Below are 20,848 nucleotides of genomic sequence, written 5' to 3'. Positions count from 1 at the left end.
TTACATTATCTCTATTAGAGACTGATTAAAAGGACTGCTAATGACATTATACAGGACTTTAGTACTACAGGTTTTTTCGAATGATCGGTATATATATTTGAATGTATGTTGTACTTGTACCCTCATTGTATATCCAATGTGAATTTGTTTAATCAGGCATGTCAACATAAAATAAAATACTAAACTGTAATCTATGTCTATTTTTTTCGTATGGGTAATAAAACGCAAACGACCGTGAAGATACGAGTAGTAAAGTTTTATTAGATATAATATTAAATAAGGTATATAAACATATCAATATATATACATATCTATATATCAAATGTATCTGCATACCAATGTACGCAATAAGTTAGTGAATTGCTTGAGCACCAAGACAGTGACTTAAATGTTTTGTTTTAACTTTATAATTATGTCATAGCATCATTTAAACTGTAATGGTTCTTTTTTAAACATAATGCAAGTACTGGGGAAAAAGCAGTGGATAGAGAATATCTTTTAGTTTTGATGGGAAACAGTTTGACAGTGTGATCAGATGAAAAAAAAACAACATGATTTTAGAAGAATATTATAATCAATTTTATTTCTCTACTTATACATTCAAAAACATTATCATTTGTTTGGCGTTATCTTATGTACGATACTCGGAAGGATAGCTAAATAAACTTAACTTATGTTTTCGTATTTTTTTTATATTTTTTTAATGTCATACTGTTCTTTTTACTTAATTTACATTGAAACATGTGTTTATTGAATACATTTGTGCTCTATTTGTTACTTTTTTAAAAAATATATGTGTCTATCCTCAACGGTTGCTGTATTCTTTTATAACCGAAAGAGGTATTCATGTCATTTTGAACAGTCTCTTTGTTCACCCTTTTCCAATGCTTATGGGTACAGTTTTAATGTAGTAGTAAGCTTATAAATTGTGAAACCTTTATAAAAGTAGCAAATACAGACTTTATTTTCCATTGATGACAATAGACAAAGAACTTTCAGCACTGTGTACCCTGAATGATATCCGTTTGACGTAATGATAGCCTAATACAGTAAGGTAGTGGTTTTTGCGAATAAAAGGTCACGCGGTGAGTTGCGAATGAATATTTAGTAAACATGGACCTATTTTCATTGGTGAAAGAAGAATGAAGCAGTTTTAATAGAAATTATGCATTGCAACAAACTTTTTCTGAACTAAACTTCTTTTAAATTACCTCAAAACACAAGTGTGACTTTTAAGTACCAGTCGTTCATTCAAAACTATCTCGTGATATTGTGTAGAACTTTGGACCTATTTTTCCCTTGTAATATTCTACCTCAAAGTTTGTTAATAAAAATACTGACATTTTAATTTTATAGTTAGTTTCATAAGCAAATCATGTACTAAAGAACATTTATCTTAATATTTGATTTAATATTTGATGATATTTACTTTATATTAGATTATTTGGTAATATTCTATCTCAAAGTTTGTTTATAAAGATACTTACATTTTTTTAGTCAGTGTTTTCTTCCTCTGTGTTTGTATTAATATCATTATCACTGTTAGACCTTGGTAAATAAATTTGAAATTCAAGTCGTCTGATTTTATTCAGTAGTGTACCAACTTCATCATGCAATTCATCAATTACATATTTTAAATGATCTATCTTTCTTTTTTTCTCTATTTTTTTCTCATTAACACTTATTAACTCCTCTGATACTTTTTTTGTTTCATCCATACTTCCTTTAATATATGAGTTAAATCAGACACAACTTTTGTTAAGGCCATTTTTTTTATCTTAACTTCTCCAAATTAGACACTAAATTATTCAAATGATACACTTTTATTTCAAATGGAATACACTTGCTAAGGTTCATTTGTTAATAATTCATGTTTAATAACCTTTTTTCTTTTCAGTTCACTTGTTTTATACTAAAAAAAATATGATGTTTTTATTACAGTTTTATTCACCTTATAAATTCTCATCTTCTAACTGTTGTAGGATGTAAGGCAACATTGCACCACGTCCGATTCCTCGTTGCCTGTGTTGTAAATTTAATTCTTCAATTGCATGTTTTAATCTCGTGGTATGTCCTACTGATGTTAGTGCTTGTTGTTGTTAATGCTGCTAGATTTGCTGTTGTTGATTTTGCTGTTGTTGTCCCTCCCTCTGTGACATTGGTGCAACAACAGCAATTTATTTTTGTTAACATTCATAATGTTGATTTAAACATTCCACAAAATGTTGATTAAATCATTCCAAAAGGTTTATATATTTTTAGGTTTTATGTTGATTGCCTTTTTATCGGAGTAGTTGTGAATATATTTTTGAATCATGTTATAAGAACATAGATTTTATAAAAAAAAGGGAGCAACATTGATCCATTAGGATGCACAGTTTCCACTGGTGTATGTGTGATGCGTGAATTTTTTATTAATGAGACTGTGCGGATAGATAGGTCTTATTTTGAATCCATGTTGTTCACAATTGTCTTACTGTTTTTTTTTTTTTTTTTTTGTTGTTGTTGTTTTTTATTGTTACTTGGTTAAGTTGTCATTACTAGTTTAGTTAACATTACTCATTTTAGTAACATTACTTATTTTAGTTAACATTACTCATTTTAGTTATCATTTCTTATTCTAGTTTTTTTATGTTGTATCATTTTCTTTTTATTTGCAACATGTAATAGTTAATGGTGGAGTTAATTAATGTATAAAAAATGGTTTAAAATATTATTTTTGTGTGAACGTCTTTCATTTTAAAGCCTTCCTTTCTCCCCTAAAGAGTGGTATGGTCCTATTCATCTATTACAAAACTTTAACCTTAATATTTAATTTTGAAATGTGACTACATTTTAGTTAACACACTTTCAAATGTACCTAGATATAATCACATGAACACATAATGGGGTGAAGTGTTGTACTGAATTTAGTATCTTTTGTTTGAAGGCAGATAGGATATAACAATGTTGTGTATTATGTTTAGAATAATCATTATGTTTAGAATAATTATTATGAGGTTAAGAACTGTGTCACACATGACTTTAAAACTAGTGTATGTAATATAGTTCTGGTATACATATCAAAGGAGATTATATTAGTGATTTATTTTGTTAGTTATTTAAAATCAGGGTAAATATTTTATACAGTTGATTTTCTACTTTAAAATAAAATTTTCATAAAACTATATGAATTGGGTTTTTGTATGTAATTTCAACAATTAATCCTTGTCACAGTATCTTACTTTGTATGATAAAACATCCTATTATTTTACATTATTCGCCAGGTGGTATAAAACTTCTTCATGGTATACCTCACATTTGTGTTTTTTATGTTCCCAATGTCTTTGATCTCCTTTCACATTCCATTCAATTTTACGCCTCAATGCTTGTACCATAAGTCACGTTTTACTCTATAATTGTTTACCTTAGAATAACAATTGACAAACAAAAATATCAATATTTATCATTCTGTTTTCATAAAGTGCCAAAAAAAATTTGGTTTATTAAGTCGCAACTACGTCTTTATAAGTTTATTAACGGTTCTAAAATATACACAAAACTTATTTTAAAAAGCCACAGTTTTATGATGATGATCTTGAAATAAAATATGATGACGTTTGTTTGAAGAATCTTTAAACAAAAGATAATCAACGTCACACCAACACTGTAGTACTTTCATTTAAATAGATAAAAAGCAGTGTAAAATTAGAAAACCAGCATAAACTACATTTTGACATGAAATTAGTTTTAAGTCATATTAAGCAAAAAATAGGAAATACAATTTTTTATAAAAAAAAAGAGAAAAAAAATTAAAATGAAGAATTATAATCTACAAAATAAATAAAGTATTTTGGAATTCATGCCATCAGGAATAATTGTACCTAGCTTATACATCCATGAAGTCTTTAAATAATCTTTGCCAATTATTCTTTGCTTTATCAATTGGCATGAATAAAAAATCTTTGATAGAATGCCCTTCAGAATTAAAATATTCAGGTACATTGGTATTAGTGTCAGGAGAGTGTTTAATATCAAATTTTTGACTATTCATTCTTTGACTACATTTTTGCTGAGTTTGACCAACATACTGTTTTTTACATTTTGATAAATGACATCTTAAGATATACATGAAAAATCACGTTTTATGGCAAATTCTTTAGGAATAGTAGTACTTGAAAAATATTTTGGCAAAGATTATTAAATATATAAGCTTTTCTATGTTCAATAGGGAAAAATGCGGGTCGTGTTAGAATTCATGACATAATGATAGTTACGTGAACAACATTTTTATCAATGTAAACGCTGTTAAAACATTAAATGCTTTGTGCATTTCTTACTTTTAAGTGCATTTAATACTTATGATTTATCTAATCTTTTTTTTTTTAAAGCGTCATAAACCATTTTTGCATTACCGGCAGCATAAGCTCCCGCGCCACCAGTGATTGAACCCAGTTTCTCACCAACAAAACCGCCCTCTTTTAGAGCTTCAGCACCTTTCTTTTTACCAGCCTTAATTGCCTCATCAAGTGTTGCTTCTCTCAATTGTTTTATTCTGTTTACATCTTCAAACGTTCCTTTATGTTTTTTTACAATCTCAAGTACATCGTCAAGTGTTGGCACTTTGTAGCCCAAACGTTCAAATTCCCTTTGATCGTTTTCTACAACTTTAATTTGTATTTCAATGCTACGTTCAATTTCGGTAAATGAGTCGTCAGTCTGGTGTTTGTTGCTCTTTAAATCGACAATCTAAAACAACAAAAAGAATCTATACTCTCTGCAAAAATTTTACAAATTCTATAACATATTATTCTTCAAATTTGAATTTGAGTAAATGTTTAAAGAACCTCATTTTTTATCAAGATATAAATCTTGCAAAATGTCAGGAACATATACACATACATATGCAAATGAATTTTAAAACTGTAAACAAGCACAATCTTGATAAATTTAGTAGAGAAGAGACATTAAAAGATGAATGCCAACCGTAAATGTATTCAGCTAATTCAGATTTTATTATATCGTATACATTCTTTATTTTATAATTTCTGATACACTGATGTATTTATATATTATAAGCATTATGTAATGTTTAAGGTATTACCATTCTAATGCACTACCTCCGCTTTGAAGAGTATTCCAATAGGCTAAAACTACTGCTAACTTTATTGAAAATGAGGGCCGTGGGTTCAATCCCCAGAAGGGTCAACTTTTTATTTATTTCTTTTTTTTATTTTAACATTATTTAAGTATCTCTCATGTCCCAATTGGAAAGAAAAAAGTGTTTAATTTTGATTTTTAATCTATATAGGAATTTATTGGCTAGATTATGCTAAGTCTAGTAATAAATATGGTACCTGGTATTTTCAAAGTGTAATATAATCAAAACTAGACGGTAAAAGTATTTCATATTTTACAAGATCAACCAATATACTTCTTTAAAAACTTAAGGAAACTATGAAAACATGTACAGGCACTCAATTTGGTAAATTTTAAGGATTTTTTAAATTAGGCTCCCTAAGTAGGAAAATCGTCAGACACGTGGTAGAAATGGGTGGTGTAGGGTAACATTTTTATACAGATTTCATAAATTTTAAGTAGAAACCATAATTTTGCTTATGTGGATTGTTAGCTGAATGGTACTATTTGCTTCTTACCAAACATTTAAGGGAAAAAAAATTTATTAGAATGTTATTGCAGATTATTTAAAGGTTCCTCATTTCTAAAAAAGGGCCCTCATAGCATCCTAGCTTGAGTTCAGAAATTTGGCCATAAATTGATTTCCGTACAGTAAACTTTGTTTAAATTTTGCATACAGGTGTACTTTAAGGTATATATCTGACCTATGATGTCAATTTTTTAGTTCCTTATAGTGCCCATTAGGATGGCAATACCTTAAGGACATGATTATCTTGATGGGGACAATTTTTTCATTTAAAATCGTAAAAGATAGGGCACATTTAAGCTGAAACTATACAGACGTTATATGTTTGTCGAATATATTACACAGAGTGTATACCAGAGCTTAACAGGAGCTCGTGTTGACAATTGCTTTTAATTCCGTTTACATACATTTGCCACATATTGGCACTGTACACGGTAGTTTGCATTCATTGAACTTTCAAATGTGCCATTTTTGGCGTTCTTTCAGGATTCCTTTTTTATTATTATTGCTTGTTTATTTACCTGGAATTATTTATAAAAGATTCATATAAGTGCGTTGATGAACAAGCTCAGTCAAACGTAACCTGCAACATTTTTGCCGTTTTTGGTGTTCTTGCAGGTAGCACCATTTTCAATCTATTCTTTTCTAAGAAATAAAGTCTATAATGATAAATATGACGCGCATTTAAGCGCCGAATCATTTTGTTAAGATTATTTATGGTTTATCAGCCTTTTCAATAAAAATGAATATCTGAAGCACCATCGGTGCATCGTTACAAATCAAGTAAGTAATCTCCGTTGTTTTTTGTGCTAATAAACGCCAACACATTAAGGTATGTCGATACATTTCATGAAATGTTTTCCAAAACAATACGGCCATAGCAGCACTTCTAGCGTTCTTCTTAATATAAAGACTCTCAGTGAGAAGGATAGATGAATTTTGTTACCAATGAAAAAAAAGAGATATAAAAAAAGAGATATTATGTCTTAATCTTAAACCAAAAGGTTCAAATTTGCATCTGAAATAGTTCATATGTTAACGAAGGTTTTGAAAATTTGAGGTGAGTGACCTACGTGACTCATATTTGAACTTGATCTATAAATCAGCAAAACTACCATTCTGACAAATTTCCAAAATATTTGAACAAAAATTATTACATTTAAAGAAATAAAAAGGGTTTTCAATATTTTAGCTATATGGCATCAGTTTTGACTACCGATGACCCATATTCAAATTTGAGCTAGATATTTACAAAACATTTTTCTCTCAAAAAGAAATTCAAGGATATTTAGCTCAAAATATTAACTCTTAAGTGTTAAATAGGTTTTCTCATAAGATGGCCTGTGTGACCAGGTGTTTTCCCCAGGTGACTCATATTCAAACTTGAGCTTAAAATCATAAAAGCAACCAAATATTCGGACTTAAATTGTCACCTCTTGAGTGCTTTTATGACTGTGTGACCTAGTATATGTTTTGGGACAATAAAGGCAAAAATAGTACCACTAGAGTGTTAACGAACTAAATGTTAATGGATAATTGACAACAGAATACAAACAATTCTATGTAACATAATGTTTTTATTCTTCAAAGAAAAAGAGCCCTACCACTATTTTTCTGCGGAACATTTCGCAAAAAGTATTACGAAATAAAACCTGTTTCTCAGAATTTAAGCATTTAGTACAGTTGCGGGAATGAAGAAATAAACAAGAATTTAAAATCAAATGAGATGATAATGAACAAAAACGCAAGAAGTCACACTCAGGGGCTGTGTACACAAACCCTCGGATCCTAACTACACTTTTTATTTTTAAATCTTTTATCAAATGCGATATTTCTCCACCATGAAATATATAAATAAAATGGGTCAAAGGCAGAAATAGCGGGTTGCACTTGTATACAAAATATCATGAGGTTGTGATATGAAAATTTCTTACGATTGACCATTAATGTCAAAAAATTTAACTAAGTCGGTAAAAAGGAATTGGATGAGCGACAGACCTGAAATCAAATCCCACGATCCCACGGTATCGGACCACGTGTTAATTCTGTACACCAAATATCAAGGAGGTTGTGATAAGTAGTTGAGGAAACTGTTACGGAAATTTCCTACCATTGTTCATTAATGTCGAAAATTTAACTAAGTCGGTTAACAGGAAATATGATAAACAAGATCAACAATGAAAGGCGGCGTCCAATGAACGCAACCCCAACAACAACCCGCAACAAGAACCAGTAGCAATGAGCCCAGGCGGACCCCAAACAAAGACAGGACAGGGCACAAGACAGAGCACGGACAGGTTAATCACTAAAATGATAAATAATTTGTAACTGATAAGGAATTCGAAGAAAAAATTAAATGATTGAATAATAGGAAATAATTTGTAATTAATAAGGAATTTAAAGAAAACAAATAAATGATTGAATAATAGGCCCAAAAAGTAAAAGGGGAGACCTGGGGAAGGGGGGGGGGGTAAAATTAAAGAAATAAAAACTAGGGGCAAAGGGGAAGATACTTACAGTAGACAAGAAAACAACAAGGGACACACGCAAAAGTGTCACCAAAACAGTATGAAACATAATAGACATACATCTGAGGAATACAGAGGGGTGTAGAAGACTTAAAATCAAATCCAACGGTATGGGGCCATGTGTTAATGCTGTATATCAAATATCGAGAGTAGTTGCAAAACTGTTACGAATTTTTTTCCACATCCGCCCACCCGCCTGCCCGCCCGCCCGACATTCACCATACTATAACCCGGCTTCTGTTTAACGCGGTCAAAAAATCTTTTCACTAGTTTGAAAATAACTTCTTTGCCTATGAATAAATAAAGAAAGTATAAGAAACATTTTAACACAGAATACTAGCGGAATCTTAATGCTGATCAAAAGATTCTGCTAAATGAGCTAACTAAAACATTATCAAGTAAATTCAGCCAAGAATCTTAAGAAATAGTACACCGAAATAAAAAACTTGTTATCCAGTTTAAGAAAATAAAACAAGTTTCTTACCTTATTTAAATAGTAAATACTATTATAAAAAAGTATTGCGCTGAGAAACATACATTTTTTGAAAGACATTTTATGTTCGTTTACTGACGTGTAGAACTGCAACAGTATGCCTTTATCAACCATGGTTATGGCAGAGTCATGTTTACGTCATTTTGGCAGTTGATTTTCTTGTATCAATTTTTATTTAAATGAGTAATTGCAATGTTCACACATTCGAAAACATTGTCATCAAAGTATTTGAAATATTAGCCTTCTCCAGACGATACAAATCATGAACGTACCTATTTTGTCAGTACAAAGTTTTTAAGTGTTACAGATCACTTTAGACGGTTGAGCTAACCTTGGTATTGTATAGCCATTTGTGGAAAAGAAATATGCGACCAATGTTAATGTTACCTTTCTCTTAATATTTTTGTGTGTATCGTATACATTCTGTATTTCATAATTTCTGATACACTGATGTATTTATATATTATAAGCATTATGTAATGTTTAAGGTATTACCATTCTAATGCATTACCTCCGCTTTGAAGAGTATTCAAATAGGCTAGAACTACTGTTAACTATATTGAAAATGAGGGCCGTGGGTTCAATCCCCAGAAGGGTCAACTTGTTTTTCTTTCTTTCTTTTTCTTTTAACATTATTTATGTATCTCTCATGTCCCATTTGGAAAAAAAGTGTTTAATTTTGATTTTCAATCTATATAGGTATTTATTGGCTAAATTATGCTAAATCTAGTAATAAATATGGTACCTGATATTTTCAAAGTGTAATAAAATCAAAACTAGACGGTAAAAGTATTTCATATTTTACAAGGAGTTTAAAGTGATTTGGTGTTTCATCACAACAACATAATATAGATCATATGGCAACTTTCCAGCATTATAAATGTGTGACGATGTCCTCTTCAGCCTTGATTCTGTAATGATATTTAGTGGTTTTGTACCTAAATTGTCGGTAAATTAAATTGTAAACAAATATGCTATATTGTGTTTAAAATTAGAGTTTGATCTTTTATAAATAAGTAAAAAATACATAAAAACTAAATGAATAGATTTAACAACTTATTTGTAGCAATAATTTGATATAATGGGGCATATTTTTATTATTTCTAAAATGTCAGAACAATTCGTCCTTAAAATCATTCGAACTCAATGTCATTCGTACCAATATTCGACCCATTATCAATATCTTTTGGATGCTTGAGATCCTCAACTTCACCAAACGATTATTAAATACAACTACGTTATTGGGTATAAATAGAGCTCAAAGCTGTGGACGATCAGTCTCTGTCCAGCTGCCGAAGTGTCAACAACACAGAAATAATTAATATTTCAGTTTAATTACTTGGGTTCTTGCACTATTTACGAAGTATTTCAATTGCATCAATTTAACATTGCGTTAGGTGTAATTGTTATTACTAAAGTATTGAAAACTCGATATCCAAGTGGTTTTTCTATATATATTAAATAGCCTAAAAAGTGTCACCCCAATTTTATATCACGTTCAAGGACCACTTATTATCTTTCAAGCACATTACTGTTATAACATTAGCTAATTAAACTTGATTCCAAAGTTTAAACAAATTATTGTATAATCATTTGTAACCAATCAACTGGCAAAGTAGCCATAAGAAAAATTATATATAACAGCTAGCCCGTGCACGTTACAAATGGATGAAGACTTCAGTAGCTCTCTTTTTTTCGTGCCTGATATTAGGCACGAACGGGCACCTTAGTATAACAACCGACGTTTCTGTAAATTTGGATTCTTTCATATTGGCAAGCTATTCAAGTAGCAAATTACAGTTTGCTTTGAAATTGGTCACTGGTTGTTATGGAAAGTCAATGGTTGCTATAAAAAGTCAAAGGTTGCTATGTGAGTCACTTGTTGTCATTGTTATAAGAAGTCACTGGCATGAGAATGAGAATGCACACACACACACACACGCACGCATGCACGCACACACACGCGCGCGCACAGACACACACACGCAAACGCACGCACGCACACACACACACACGCGCGCATACAGAGGTCTATAGCTATTGCTTGGAGCAACTATTACCTTCCCTTACCACCATTTTGAGGGTCATTCCCGATATAAGCCTAAGATAAAATTCTAATAAATCATCGTCATGAAATCTGATAAAAATATGTTCATACTGTTGCTATATAATAACAATTGCTGTCTAATGTATAAAAAGAATAATTAACAACATACTGTTGCTATGTAATAATAATTGCTTTTAATGTATTTAAAAGAAAAATTAACAATTCATCATAATTAACTGTTATACTTATTTCCTATATTTTGTCAAGAAAATTTCTTTTTCAATACTTTTCAAATTAATATTTTTTTTCAACTTTCCCGGACAGGCGTTAAATTGTGTCAAAATGGGAGAAGTCAAAAACTTAGTTATGAGGATTATGGCTCTTCAAGAGTGCACTTCCTGTAACTAGTCTGTCTTTGAAACTGTGTGAAGTTTTATTGAGAGATTATTGATAGTGAAGAAGTTATAATCCGACAACCATTATTTAAATATTTATGTATAAATAGGGAGAGGATATAAAAAAATAAGCAAGGTAAATTATTTCTTTAGTGTACTATAATTGCTCCTAATATCTCTTTCACAGAGAGAAGTTTAAATCAAATTCCCTTAATTATTTTCAAATTAGAATTTTGATCTTTGAGCTGGCTAAATAGTAAGTTACAATTTTAAAATCCTTTAAAATTCGATCTTCTTGCTAGTTTGAAATTACTAAAGCACACATCTTACATCCAAAGTGTTTTTAATTCGATTTTCGAGATTCTTCGAAATTAACTCGGGCGCAATACTCAACTAATGTGAACTTTGAAATTTTATCCATGAGCTGGGTTAAAATTTTTCTGCAGAACAAAATTCATCAAACGTTAAACCAGCACGCCTCCAGATTCCTGCTAACGTTCATGAAAATTTTGGAAATTGTTAAGCTGACAGAGAAAATAATATGCACATTTCAAACGGCACTTACAACCAATGTAAATTACAAAAAGAGGTCAAAATATTCAAAATTAACCCTTAGTAACGCAGTAGAAATATGATGAAAATTTCTGAAAAAGTGGCCATCAATCGCAAATAACATGGAAATCATTACTTTCATCTTTAGTATTTTTACTTTTCATAAAACCTCAATACATTTTTCTCAAGTTTTATATTCTTGAAATATTTTGGCTCATCTGGAGGCATGCAGCTTTAATTGAGAATTTCCTTAAAATTCGACGTTAGCTCAATATTCAACTGTAAATAATTTTGAGTTTTGATTTTTGAACTGATTTAGAATCCACAGTTAACCAGATATTGATTAATATTGATCATCAGTTGTCTCGAAATACAAATTTATATTGAATTCTGCTATAAATGTAAATGCTTTCTCTAATATCAGTGCTCATTTCTCGTTATTCATTCGTTTGCGTTTCATGAAAATACAACTTTATTTGTTATATTCTGTCCAACGCATTAGAACCACTTGTATAGCCAGATTTTTTTTATCATAAAAGCCAATTAATCACTTAATTGGCGCAGTATTTCAACGTGCCATCATCGCTGTCAGTGTCAGGGGGGAAATGTTCAATGAAAATTTAATGAATGATCATAATCAGAACGTTTTCCCCTCAAAAGAAATGATTCTTCAAGTAAGAACTAATAAGAAAAATGTTGAATAATCTTTACAAATTCCCGAAAGCGCTTTGAGATATTTTTTTGTGAACACTTAGGGCGAACTAAGTAATTATAGGGAATATTTCAGGAGTTGTGGTTCTATCGTACGGGATGAACATTTAACCCAAATGAGGGATGTGAATACAACTTTAAACATTTTTTTTAATAATGTATTCATCCAGTATACACACTAGTTTTTTTTTCATTATACATTACTTCTTATGCAATAGCCTCATGTGACGTTACATGGTTTTATTCTGGATATGAATATCACATTTTACAATATTCCCCAGAGAAAAGTAGTGTTTATAGAAAACGTAATGTTCTAGTTTTATCCTCTGACATCAATTGATGATGAATGGCTCTCGGAGTAATAATGCATATCGGTGAAAAAAAATACATTCAAATGTTGTTTCGGTGTAGTTAAACAATAACTTATGCCTCTCAAGAAAAAAGTTCTCATAAGTAACGCTTAAACTGAAATTACCCCCGAGACGGAGTTCAAGGGTTGTTTATATGCATTTTTACCCTGAGAGACATGTGCAAATTTTATAATAAGCTTTCTGCAAAATTCAAATATCGTTACAGTAAGATAAAATAATTTAAAATTAAAGTATTTACCAGCTTAAGGAATCCGTCGACGACGTCAGTGTAATAGGCACGTAATAAGTTTTCGAATTCCGTTAAATATGTGTCTTTTAAGCTATCTGATAACTCATTTGAACTCGAGTGCATCACCTTATTTCTGTAGTCAATAACCTGAAATATATTTATATTTACTACATTTCAACTTTTTTATTACAGCATTGTCGCATAAAGCTGACAAGGGCATCTATGTTAAAAAGTACACAATTTAAGTTATTTTTCTTGGCACATTTCGTTGATAACTCAAATACTTTCGGTTTATCACTTAAAATAAAAATCCCGACACCCAGTCAAATGAACCAACAGAGAAATATATTCCAGTATACCGCCTAAAACTGTCAATGTTTTGCAAAAAAGTAATAGCACTACGACTTATATTCTTTCATTTTTCAAGACCACATGACTTTTGAACGTAGTATTTATCAGATAAGTATTTTTGAATATCATTTCATCAATACAAAAAGTCTCTGATTGACCATTATATTTTCCCCGACACACCCTTAATCTGCTGAATATTTATCAGGTTTTAAGATGATAAACCCTGAACAAAACTGACTCGATATATTCGATGGCAAATTCTAAAGACAAAACATGCCATTTCAGATAGATAGCAGACTTACTAATTTCAATAGCACAAATGATGATTTTTCTTTTCAATGTGAAAGAAAACAATATACATTTTAGAGATAAAAGACAAAAAATGAACTTACTTGATTTCATTATGACATAGCAAAAAATATTCTTCAAAAATCAATTATTTCAAATTTGCCTTATTAAAATCAAATTTGCATTATAATGATTGAAACAAAGTTATATTGGTTCACATCAAATTTGTTTAAATGGGGACTTAATCTTCTGAATGATATGCTGATGAAAGTGCAAATTGAACATCAGTTTTGTTTTGATATTACATGATGATCTGCCAAACATAAACAAAATAAGTTAAATCCTTTTAAATTTATCCTACGAAAACAAATAATTTCAATGATAATTGCTTAAAAAAGGCATAACTTTGTCAATATGTTGATTGCAACAAAAACAAATTTATGTTGTGTCTTAATATAAACATTGTACATGCCCGATCACAATCATTGAAATCCTTCAAAATTTATCTTGCAAAAATGATTTTTATAAAACCAAATGTATAAATATTGGGCATAACTCTATCAAAAATTATTTATTGCAGCGATAAATGAATTCAACTTTGTTTGGATACAGATTTATAACTAACGTGAAAAATGACAAATTTTAAACACCCCTCTTTGATATAAAAAGGCTTTGCAAAACCAAAATTTTTTAACCCCAAAATTTTAAACCAGGTATCAACAAAATTTCTTTTAATATCCTTAAAAAAGATACCCTGCGCAAAAAATTTGGGTGTACGGTAAACGGCAAAGTGAAACGGGAAAATTCTTCGAGCCCGGAAAAAAGGCCCTTTATTGTTCTTTTACGAAATAAACTTTTGTTATGTTTACTGTTAGATAGCCCTTGTCTATTTCGTTAGTGCATACAGACGGACGGACAACGCCATGACATATTACGTCCTAAAGAATTTTCCGGTGTATAAAAAATGAAGCCAATGATGAAATCCTGAGTACATCTTGAAAAACTGATTTCTCGTTAATTTTTCAATAACATGTACTGAAGTCATTTAACGCGACATGTATTTATTTTAAAATCGCGAACCTTTTTACTCTCAAGTTACATTATAAACATTATGGCACATATATCGCTCGTCTTATCATTATGATTTTTAATGAAAAGGAACACTAAATATTAATAACTAAGAAAGAACGAAGAATGATAAAATGTTTTGATCTTAAACTGATATCACAACGTTCATATCTGCATCTGAAATATTGCAAATGTAAAGAAGTTTGTTTTCCCAAGATGACCAAAATCTGAATTACCTTTCTGGCAAATTTCCATGATTTTTGTGCTAAATGCTACCTCTAGAACTAGATATTTAGAACCAACAAAACAACCCTTACCAATTTTAAAGACATTTGGAATGAAAATATTTGGGTCGGGAATCTTATTTCTAACCAGATGTTTATTATATTTAGGCTCTTTGACCTTGTTTTTGACACCAGACGACCCATTTGCGAACTTAAGCTAGAAATTATTGCATCAACTTGTCTGACATCTTTCCATATAACTAAGCTGAAAATAGTATCAATATATAAGCAATAGTTTTTTGGGGTTTTTTTTCGGCTTCGTGACCTAGATGTTTATCCCAGATGAACAATATTCAACATTAAGCTAGAAACTGCAAAATCAATAATTTAGTTTATGAACCCAGATAAACCATAAATAAACTTGACCTTAAATTCATCAATATAGTTTTTTTAAGGTGCAATTTAAATAATTGAAAGTAAATACCTCTTTTATATTTTCTGGAGTCTTAATAAGCTGACATCGATCCATCACTTTACACACATTTTTCAAGTCACCATCCATTAAGTTCTTTGTACGTATTTCTTTGTCATTTAAACACATTCGTAATAAAGTCGAACTTGGATCTTCTACTTCTTTCGGATCTTCTATATAAATCGGATAACCTGGTTGAATAAACTTTTCTTCAATGATATTGAACAAAGGCGTGCATTTTGTACAGCAACAGCGATGCGAGTGACTTATCATATATACTTTATCACTAACTTGTTTCATGTATTGCTTATTATGCTCAAAAAACAATCGAACGTCTTTCAAGATCGGTTTAATGCCTTCTTCTTCCTCCACCTTTGTTTTCATGAAAAGAAACATGGCAAGCCCTGTGATTTTTATACCCTCAACACAGTCCGACCAATTCATGAAATATTTGTAATTTTCAACGAATAATAAACGTTGTGTTGACATTGTTCCAGCTATTAACCTGCGAAATAAAAATCAAAATTTAAACTTTCAATATCGTCCAACATGATCAGATTGAAAACGTTGCAGGCCTTATTCATGAATTGAAGTTGATTATGTAAGCTATCTTCCACGTTTACTGACAACACAATATTTATATGAAAGCAAAGAACAAAAATTTAAATCAAAGTTTATGGAACGTATCACTCTGCTTATCAAAGTATCAAGTCAACAATGGCAACGTATTAAACATAATATACTTAAGATGAATATCCGTCCCGAGGGGACCCCGCCCATTGGGCGGTCACGAGGCTTGCCGAGGGACGGATATTCCGATCCGAACCGCAAACATATGTCAGATATTTTTTTTCTGGCATATTCTGTCATATTATTTCATATTTAAAATGGATTACCCCAATATGATATATGTTCATGGAATTTAAAGTCATTTCATCAGTTATTTTTTCTTACAATAGCGTATGAACTTACAACTTAAATAACAATGGCGAAATGGTGTCATCCTCAGCACATATTTCCCTTCTAAAATGACGTCATTTTCAAGCGGTTCATTCATAAAGTGTGCTAAAATGACGTTATTCTTTGGCACGTGTTTTCTTGCGAAAGGAAGGACGAACGGAGACTATTTTTATATCCCCCGCCGCCTTTTCGGCGGGGGATAAAAAAGCAGATTGACTTACTAGAACAGGACCACCTGAATGTCATTATTAAGAAAAGCACCCAAGGAAATATGCAAGACCAACAATAACTGGAAGGGAGGACTTGAGGTGTCAGCATGCATTTAATGAAATTGCTTGTTGCCAATCTGTCAATTGAAGTTTAAGATATGTTATCTTTACTTTAATAACAATTATATAGAAACTACTTTAAATTTACAAATGCACTTCATATTGATATAATTATTATGTATTTAATGTGCCTTGTCCTCAAATGAAAGAATATATAAAACAAGAGGAGCATGATAGTCATTACTAGAAAAAGTCACCATTTTCAGAAATGAGTCACTTTTAGTTTTAAGTACCAGAAAGCATATTTTTTTATGAATATCTCTAAAGACAGGGAGCCATGGGGCGTAAATAATCTTCATGTGTGTTAGTTTTTATAAATATCTCTTGAGACAGTGAGCCGCGGGGCGTAAATAATCTTCATGTATTTAAGTTTTTATAAATACCTCTAGAGACAGGCCGCGCGGGGCGTAAACAATCTTCATGTATGCTAGTTTTTATAAATATATCTAAAGACAGGGAGCCGCGGGGTATAAATAATCTTCATATTAGTTAGTTTTTATAAATATCTCTAGAAACAGGGAGCCGCGGGGCGTAAATAAGCTTCATTTAAGTTTGTTTTGAAAAATATCTCAAGACACAAGGAGCCACGGGGCGTAATAATCTTCAAGTATGTTAGTGTTTATAAATATCTCTAGAGACAGGTAGCCGCGGGGCGTAAATAATCTTCATTTATATTAGTTTTTATAAATAGCTCTAGAGACATGGAACTGCGGGGCGTAATAATCTTCAAGTATGTTATTGTTTATAAATATCTCTAGAGACAGAGAGCCGCGGGGCGTAAATAATCTTCATGTATGTTAGTTTTCATAACTATCTCTAGAGACAGAGAGCCACGGGGCGTAAATAATCTTCATGTATGTTAGTTTTTATAATATATCTAGAGACAGGGAGCTGCGGGGCATAAATAATCTTCATGTATGTTAGTTTACATAAATATCTCTAGAAACAGGGAGCCGCGGGGCGTAAATAAGCTTCATTTAAGTTTGTTTTGAAAAATATCTCAAGACACAAGGAGCCACGGGGCGTAAATAATTTTCATGTGTGTTAGTTTTTTGATACATATCTCTAGAGACAGGGAGCCGCGGGGCGTAAATAATCTTCATTTATGTTAGTTTTTATAAATAGCTCTAGAGACATGGAGCAGCGGGGCGTAATAATCTTCAAGTATGTTAGTGTTTATAAATATCTCTAGAGACAGGGAGCCGCGGGGCGTAAATAATCTTCATTTATGTTAGTTTTTATAAATAGCTCTAGAGACATGGAACTGCGGGGCGTAATAATCTTCAAGTATGTTATTGTTTATAAATATCTCTAGAAACAGAGAGCCGCGGGGCGTAAATAATCTTCATGTATGTTAGTTTTCATAACTATCTCTAGAGACAGAGAGCCACGGGGCGTAAATAATCTTCATGTATGTTAGTTTCTATAAATATATCTAGAGACAGGGAGCCGCGGGGCATAAATAATCTTCATGTATGTTAGTTTACATAAATTTCTTTAGAGACAGGGAGCCGCGGGTCGTAAATAATCTTCATTTAAGTTAGTTTTAAAAAATATCTCAAGAGACAAGGAAACACGGGGCGTAAATAATCTTCATGTGTATTAGTTTTCATACATATCTCTAGAGACAGGGAGCCGCGGGGTGTAATAATCTTCATGTATGTTAGGTTTATAAATATCTCTAGAGACAGGGAGCCGCGGGGCGTAAATAATCTTCATGTATATTAGGCTTTATAAATATCCCTAGAGACAGGGAGCCGCGGGGCGTAAACAATCTTCATGTATGTTAGTTTTTTTTATAAATATCTCTAGAGACAGGGAGTCGCGGGGCGTAATAATCTTCATGTATGTTAGATTTTATAAATATCTCTAGAAACAGGGAGCCGCGGGGCGTAAATAATCTTCATGTATGATTGTTTAGAATTTAAAGTAATATCTTGTAGTTAATGCCAATTGTAATCTTAAAAAAGGGAAAGGAGTAGACAATTTTTTTTTAACTTGGATAACAATAGCAGACGATTATTTATTTAAATTAGTTATATCTCAGGGTCGCAATTTATAATCAATTCATTTTATATTGATTTATTTGTCTTATAGGATAGAGGTCTTAAAATAAGATTTATAAATCTGTCAGCTTGTAATAATACATTGAAGCTTTACACACGAACTAGCGTTATGTGCCGAAAGTTAGGGGTTGAATGGCACACATATTTCAATCTGATTTAAATCCAGATCCTTTGATAAAAGAATCTGGTGATGAACTATTTAAAATTTGGATTATACCTATTTCTAGTTATTATAAAGGGGGTAACATATTTACATTAATTTATTTAATTTCATTCTATGTTGATGTTGTTATGTATGCAACATATTACATGTATATAGTTTATATCTGACCAGTTGGTATTTCAAATATTATCATTGTTCTATTTTTAGAACATAAACTACATGTATGTACTAGAACTTTCTTAACTGTTGTAGAAAACTCATGCATTATAATTAGATAGAAATTTCCGGAATGATCTTTATTGTTGAAGTTGCTAGATTATGATAACTGTAGTAAATGGAAGACTATTCTAGAAACTTCTTAGCTTAATATATATAGGAGACATTTTTCTTTCGTATTATCTTTTAAGTCATCAGTGATCTTTTTAAGTCATCAGTTACCTTTTAAGAAATCAATATATTTGGAGTATTATTCAACTTGGATATAAAGTGATTTATTGGAGCTTGGATATTTTTAAAATAGTTTAAATTATTCTTGTGGGAATAGATTTTATTGTGGGAATTTATTCTAAAGTGTTCTTGGATTTTACTTGGATTTAAGTGTGCTATTCAAAAAAGGATCATTCCAGGATCAGACTAGACATTTAAGATTTACATTTTTATTTGGACTTCAGGTATTTGTAAACATAATTTGTTATTTTGATTTTTTCTTTAATAATTTTTCTGTAATAAATTTGTTATTGTTACAAGTTTGTTGCTGGCTTTTCTTTCTCGTTACGCCTGGCTCGTAACAGAAATTGGGGGCTCGTCCGGGATTGAATATTTCTTTTGGAAATTATTACCGTTTATTTTACATTTTATTATTACCGTATTTACTCATCTGAGTTGATATCATAGTTGTTCTATTAAGTGTGCCTTTCAATTTTGAAATTTTTGAAACACATCACTTTCTGAGTTTAAAACCAGCAGCAAGCAGTCATGTCTTTAAATTTAGAAAAGTTTGTAGCTGAACCTTCCCAGGAGGTATTAGAATTGGCTAAGAAAACTGATTTGCTTGATCTTGCAAAAAAGTATAATTTATCAGAAATTAAATCTTCAATGCGTAAACAAGAAATTAAAAATCTTCTGATTCATTATTTTGTAGATGAAGATATTTTTGGAGAAGATGCAATTTCTCACATTGTTGAAAAACACTCTGAAATTTCTGAAATAAAGATAAGAGAGCTTGAACTTCAATTTAAATTTGAACTAGAGAAAATGCAGTTAGAAAAAGAAAGGGAAGAAAAAGAAAGGGAAAGGCAGTTTGAAAAAGAAAGGGAAGAGAGAAAATTAGAAAAAGAAAGGGAAGAAAGGCAGTTGGAAAAAGAAAGGGAAAGGGAATTTCAGTTAAGAATGAGAGAATTAGAAATCAAAGAGAGAGCAAATCAGTTTGAACATAGAATCAATTCAAAATTTGATGTCACTAAAAATATTAGGCTTGTTCCACCTTTCCAAGAAAAAGAAGTTGATAAGTATTTTCTTCATTTTGAAAAGGTTGCTGAAAATTTAAAATGGCCAAGAGAGCACTGGACATTACTTTTACAGAGTGTCTTAATTGGTAAAGCTCGTGAAATCTATACACAACTTACTGTTGAACAAAGCTCTAATTATGATTATGTAAAAGAATTAATTCTGAAAGGTTATGAGTTAGTACCAGAGGCCTACAGACATAAATTCAGAAATTCTAAGAAAGAAATTGGTCAAACCCATGTCGAATTTGCAAGAGAAAAAGAGCAACTTTTTGATCGGTGGTATCTATCTAAGAAAATAAATAAAAATCATGAAAAGCTCAGACAGCTCATGTTAGTTGAAGAGTTTAAACGTTGTATTCACTCTGATGTTAAATCTTTCTTAGATGAAAAACAGGTAGAAACTTTAGAAGAAGCTGCCCGTCTAGCTGATGATTATTCTTTAACCCACA

The 20,848-nt window shown here is 31.0% G+C and overlaps 1 protein-coding gene across 1 annotated transcript; it reads right to left on the bottom strand.

The window, feature by feature from the left end:
* Window positions 1-4,189: 4,189 nt before the first annotated feature.
* On the bottom strand, window positions 4,190-15,948 carry LOC132740263 (uncharacterized). Its single transcript, XM_060728126.1, has 3 exons — window positions 15,386-15,948; window positions 12,980-13,117; window positions 4,190-4,728 (listed from the first exon to the last, which is right to left on the bottom strand). Exons 1-3 carry the CDS (start codon window positions 15,860-15,862, stop codon window positions 4,339-4,341), a joined length of 1,005 nt encoding a protein of 334 aa, XP_060584109.1. The 5' UTR covers window positions 15,863-15,948; the 3' UTR covers window positions 4,190-4,338.
* Between the last annotated feature and the right edge of the window lie 4,900 nt (window positions 15,949-20,848).

Source organism: Ruditapes philippinarum, unplaced genomic scaffold (assembly GCF_026571515.1).
Source record: "Ruditapes philippinarum isolate M1 unplaced genomic scaffold, ASM2657151v2 ctg2454_1_1_1_1, whole genome shotgun sequence".
Lineage (NCBI taxonomy): Eukaryota > Metazoa > Mollusca > Bivalvia > Venerida > Veneridae > Ruditapes > Ruditapes philippinarum.
The sequence above is the reverse complement of the archived record's forward strand: the minus strand, read 5'-3'. Positions and strand labels throughout refer to the sequence as shown.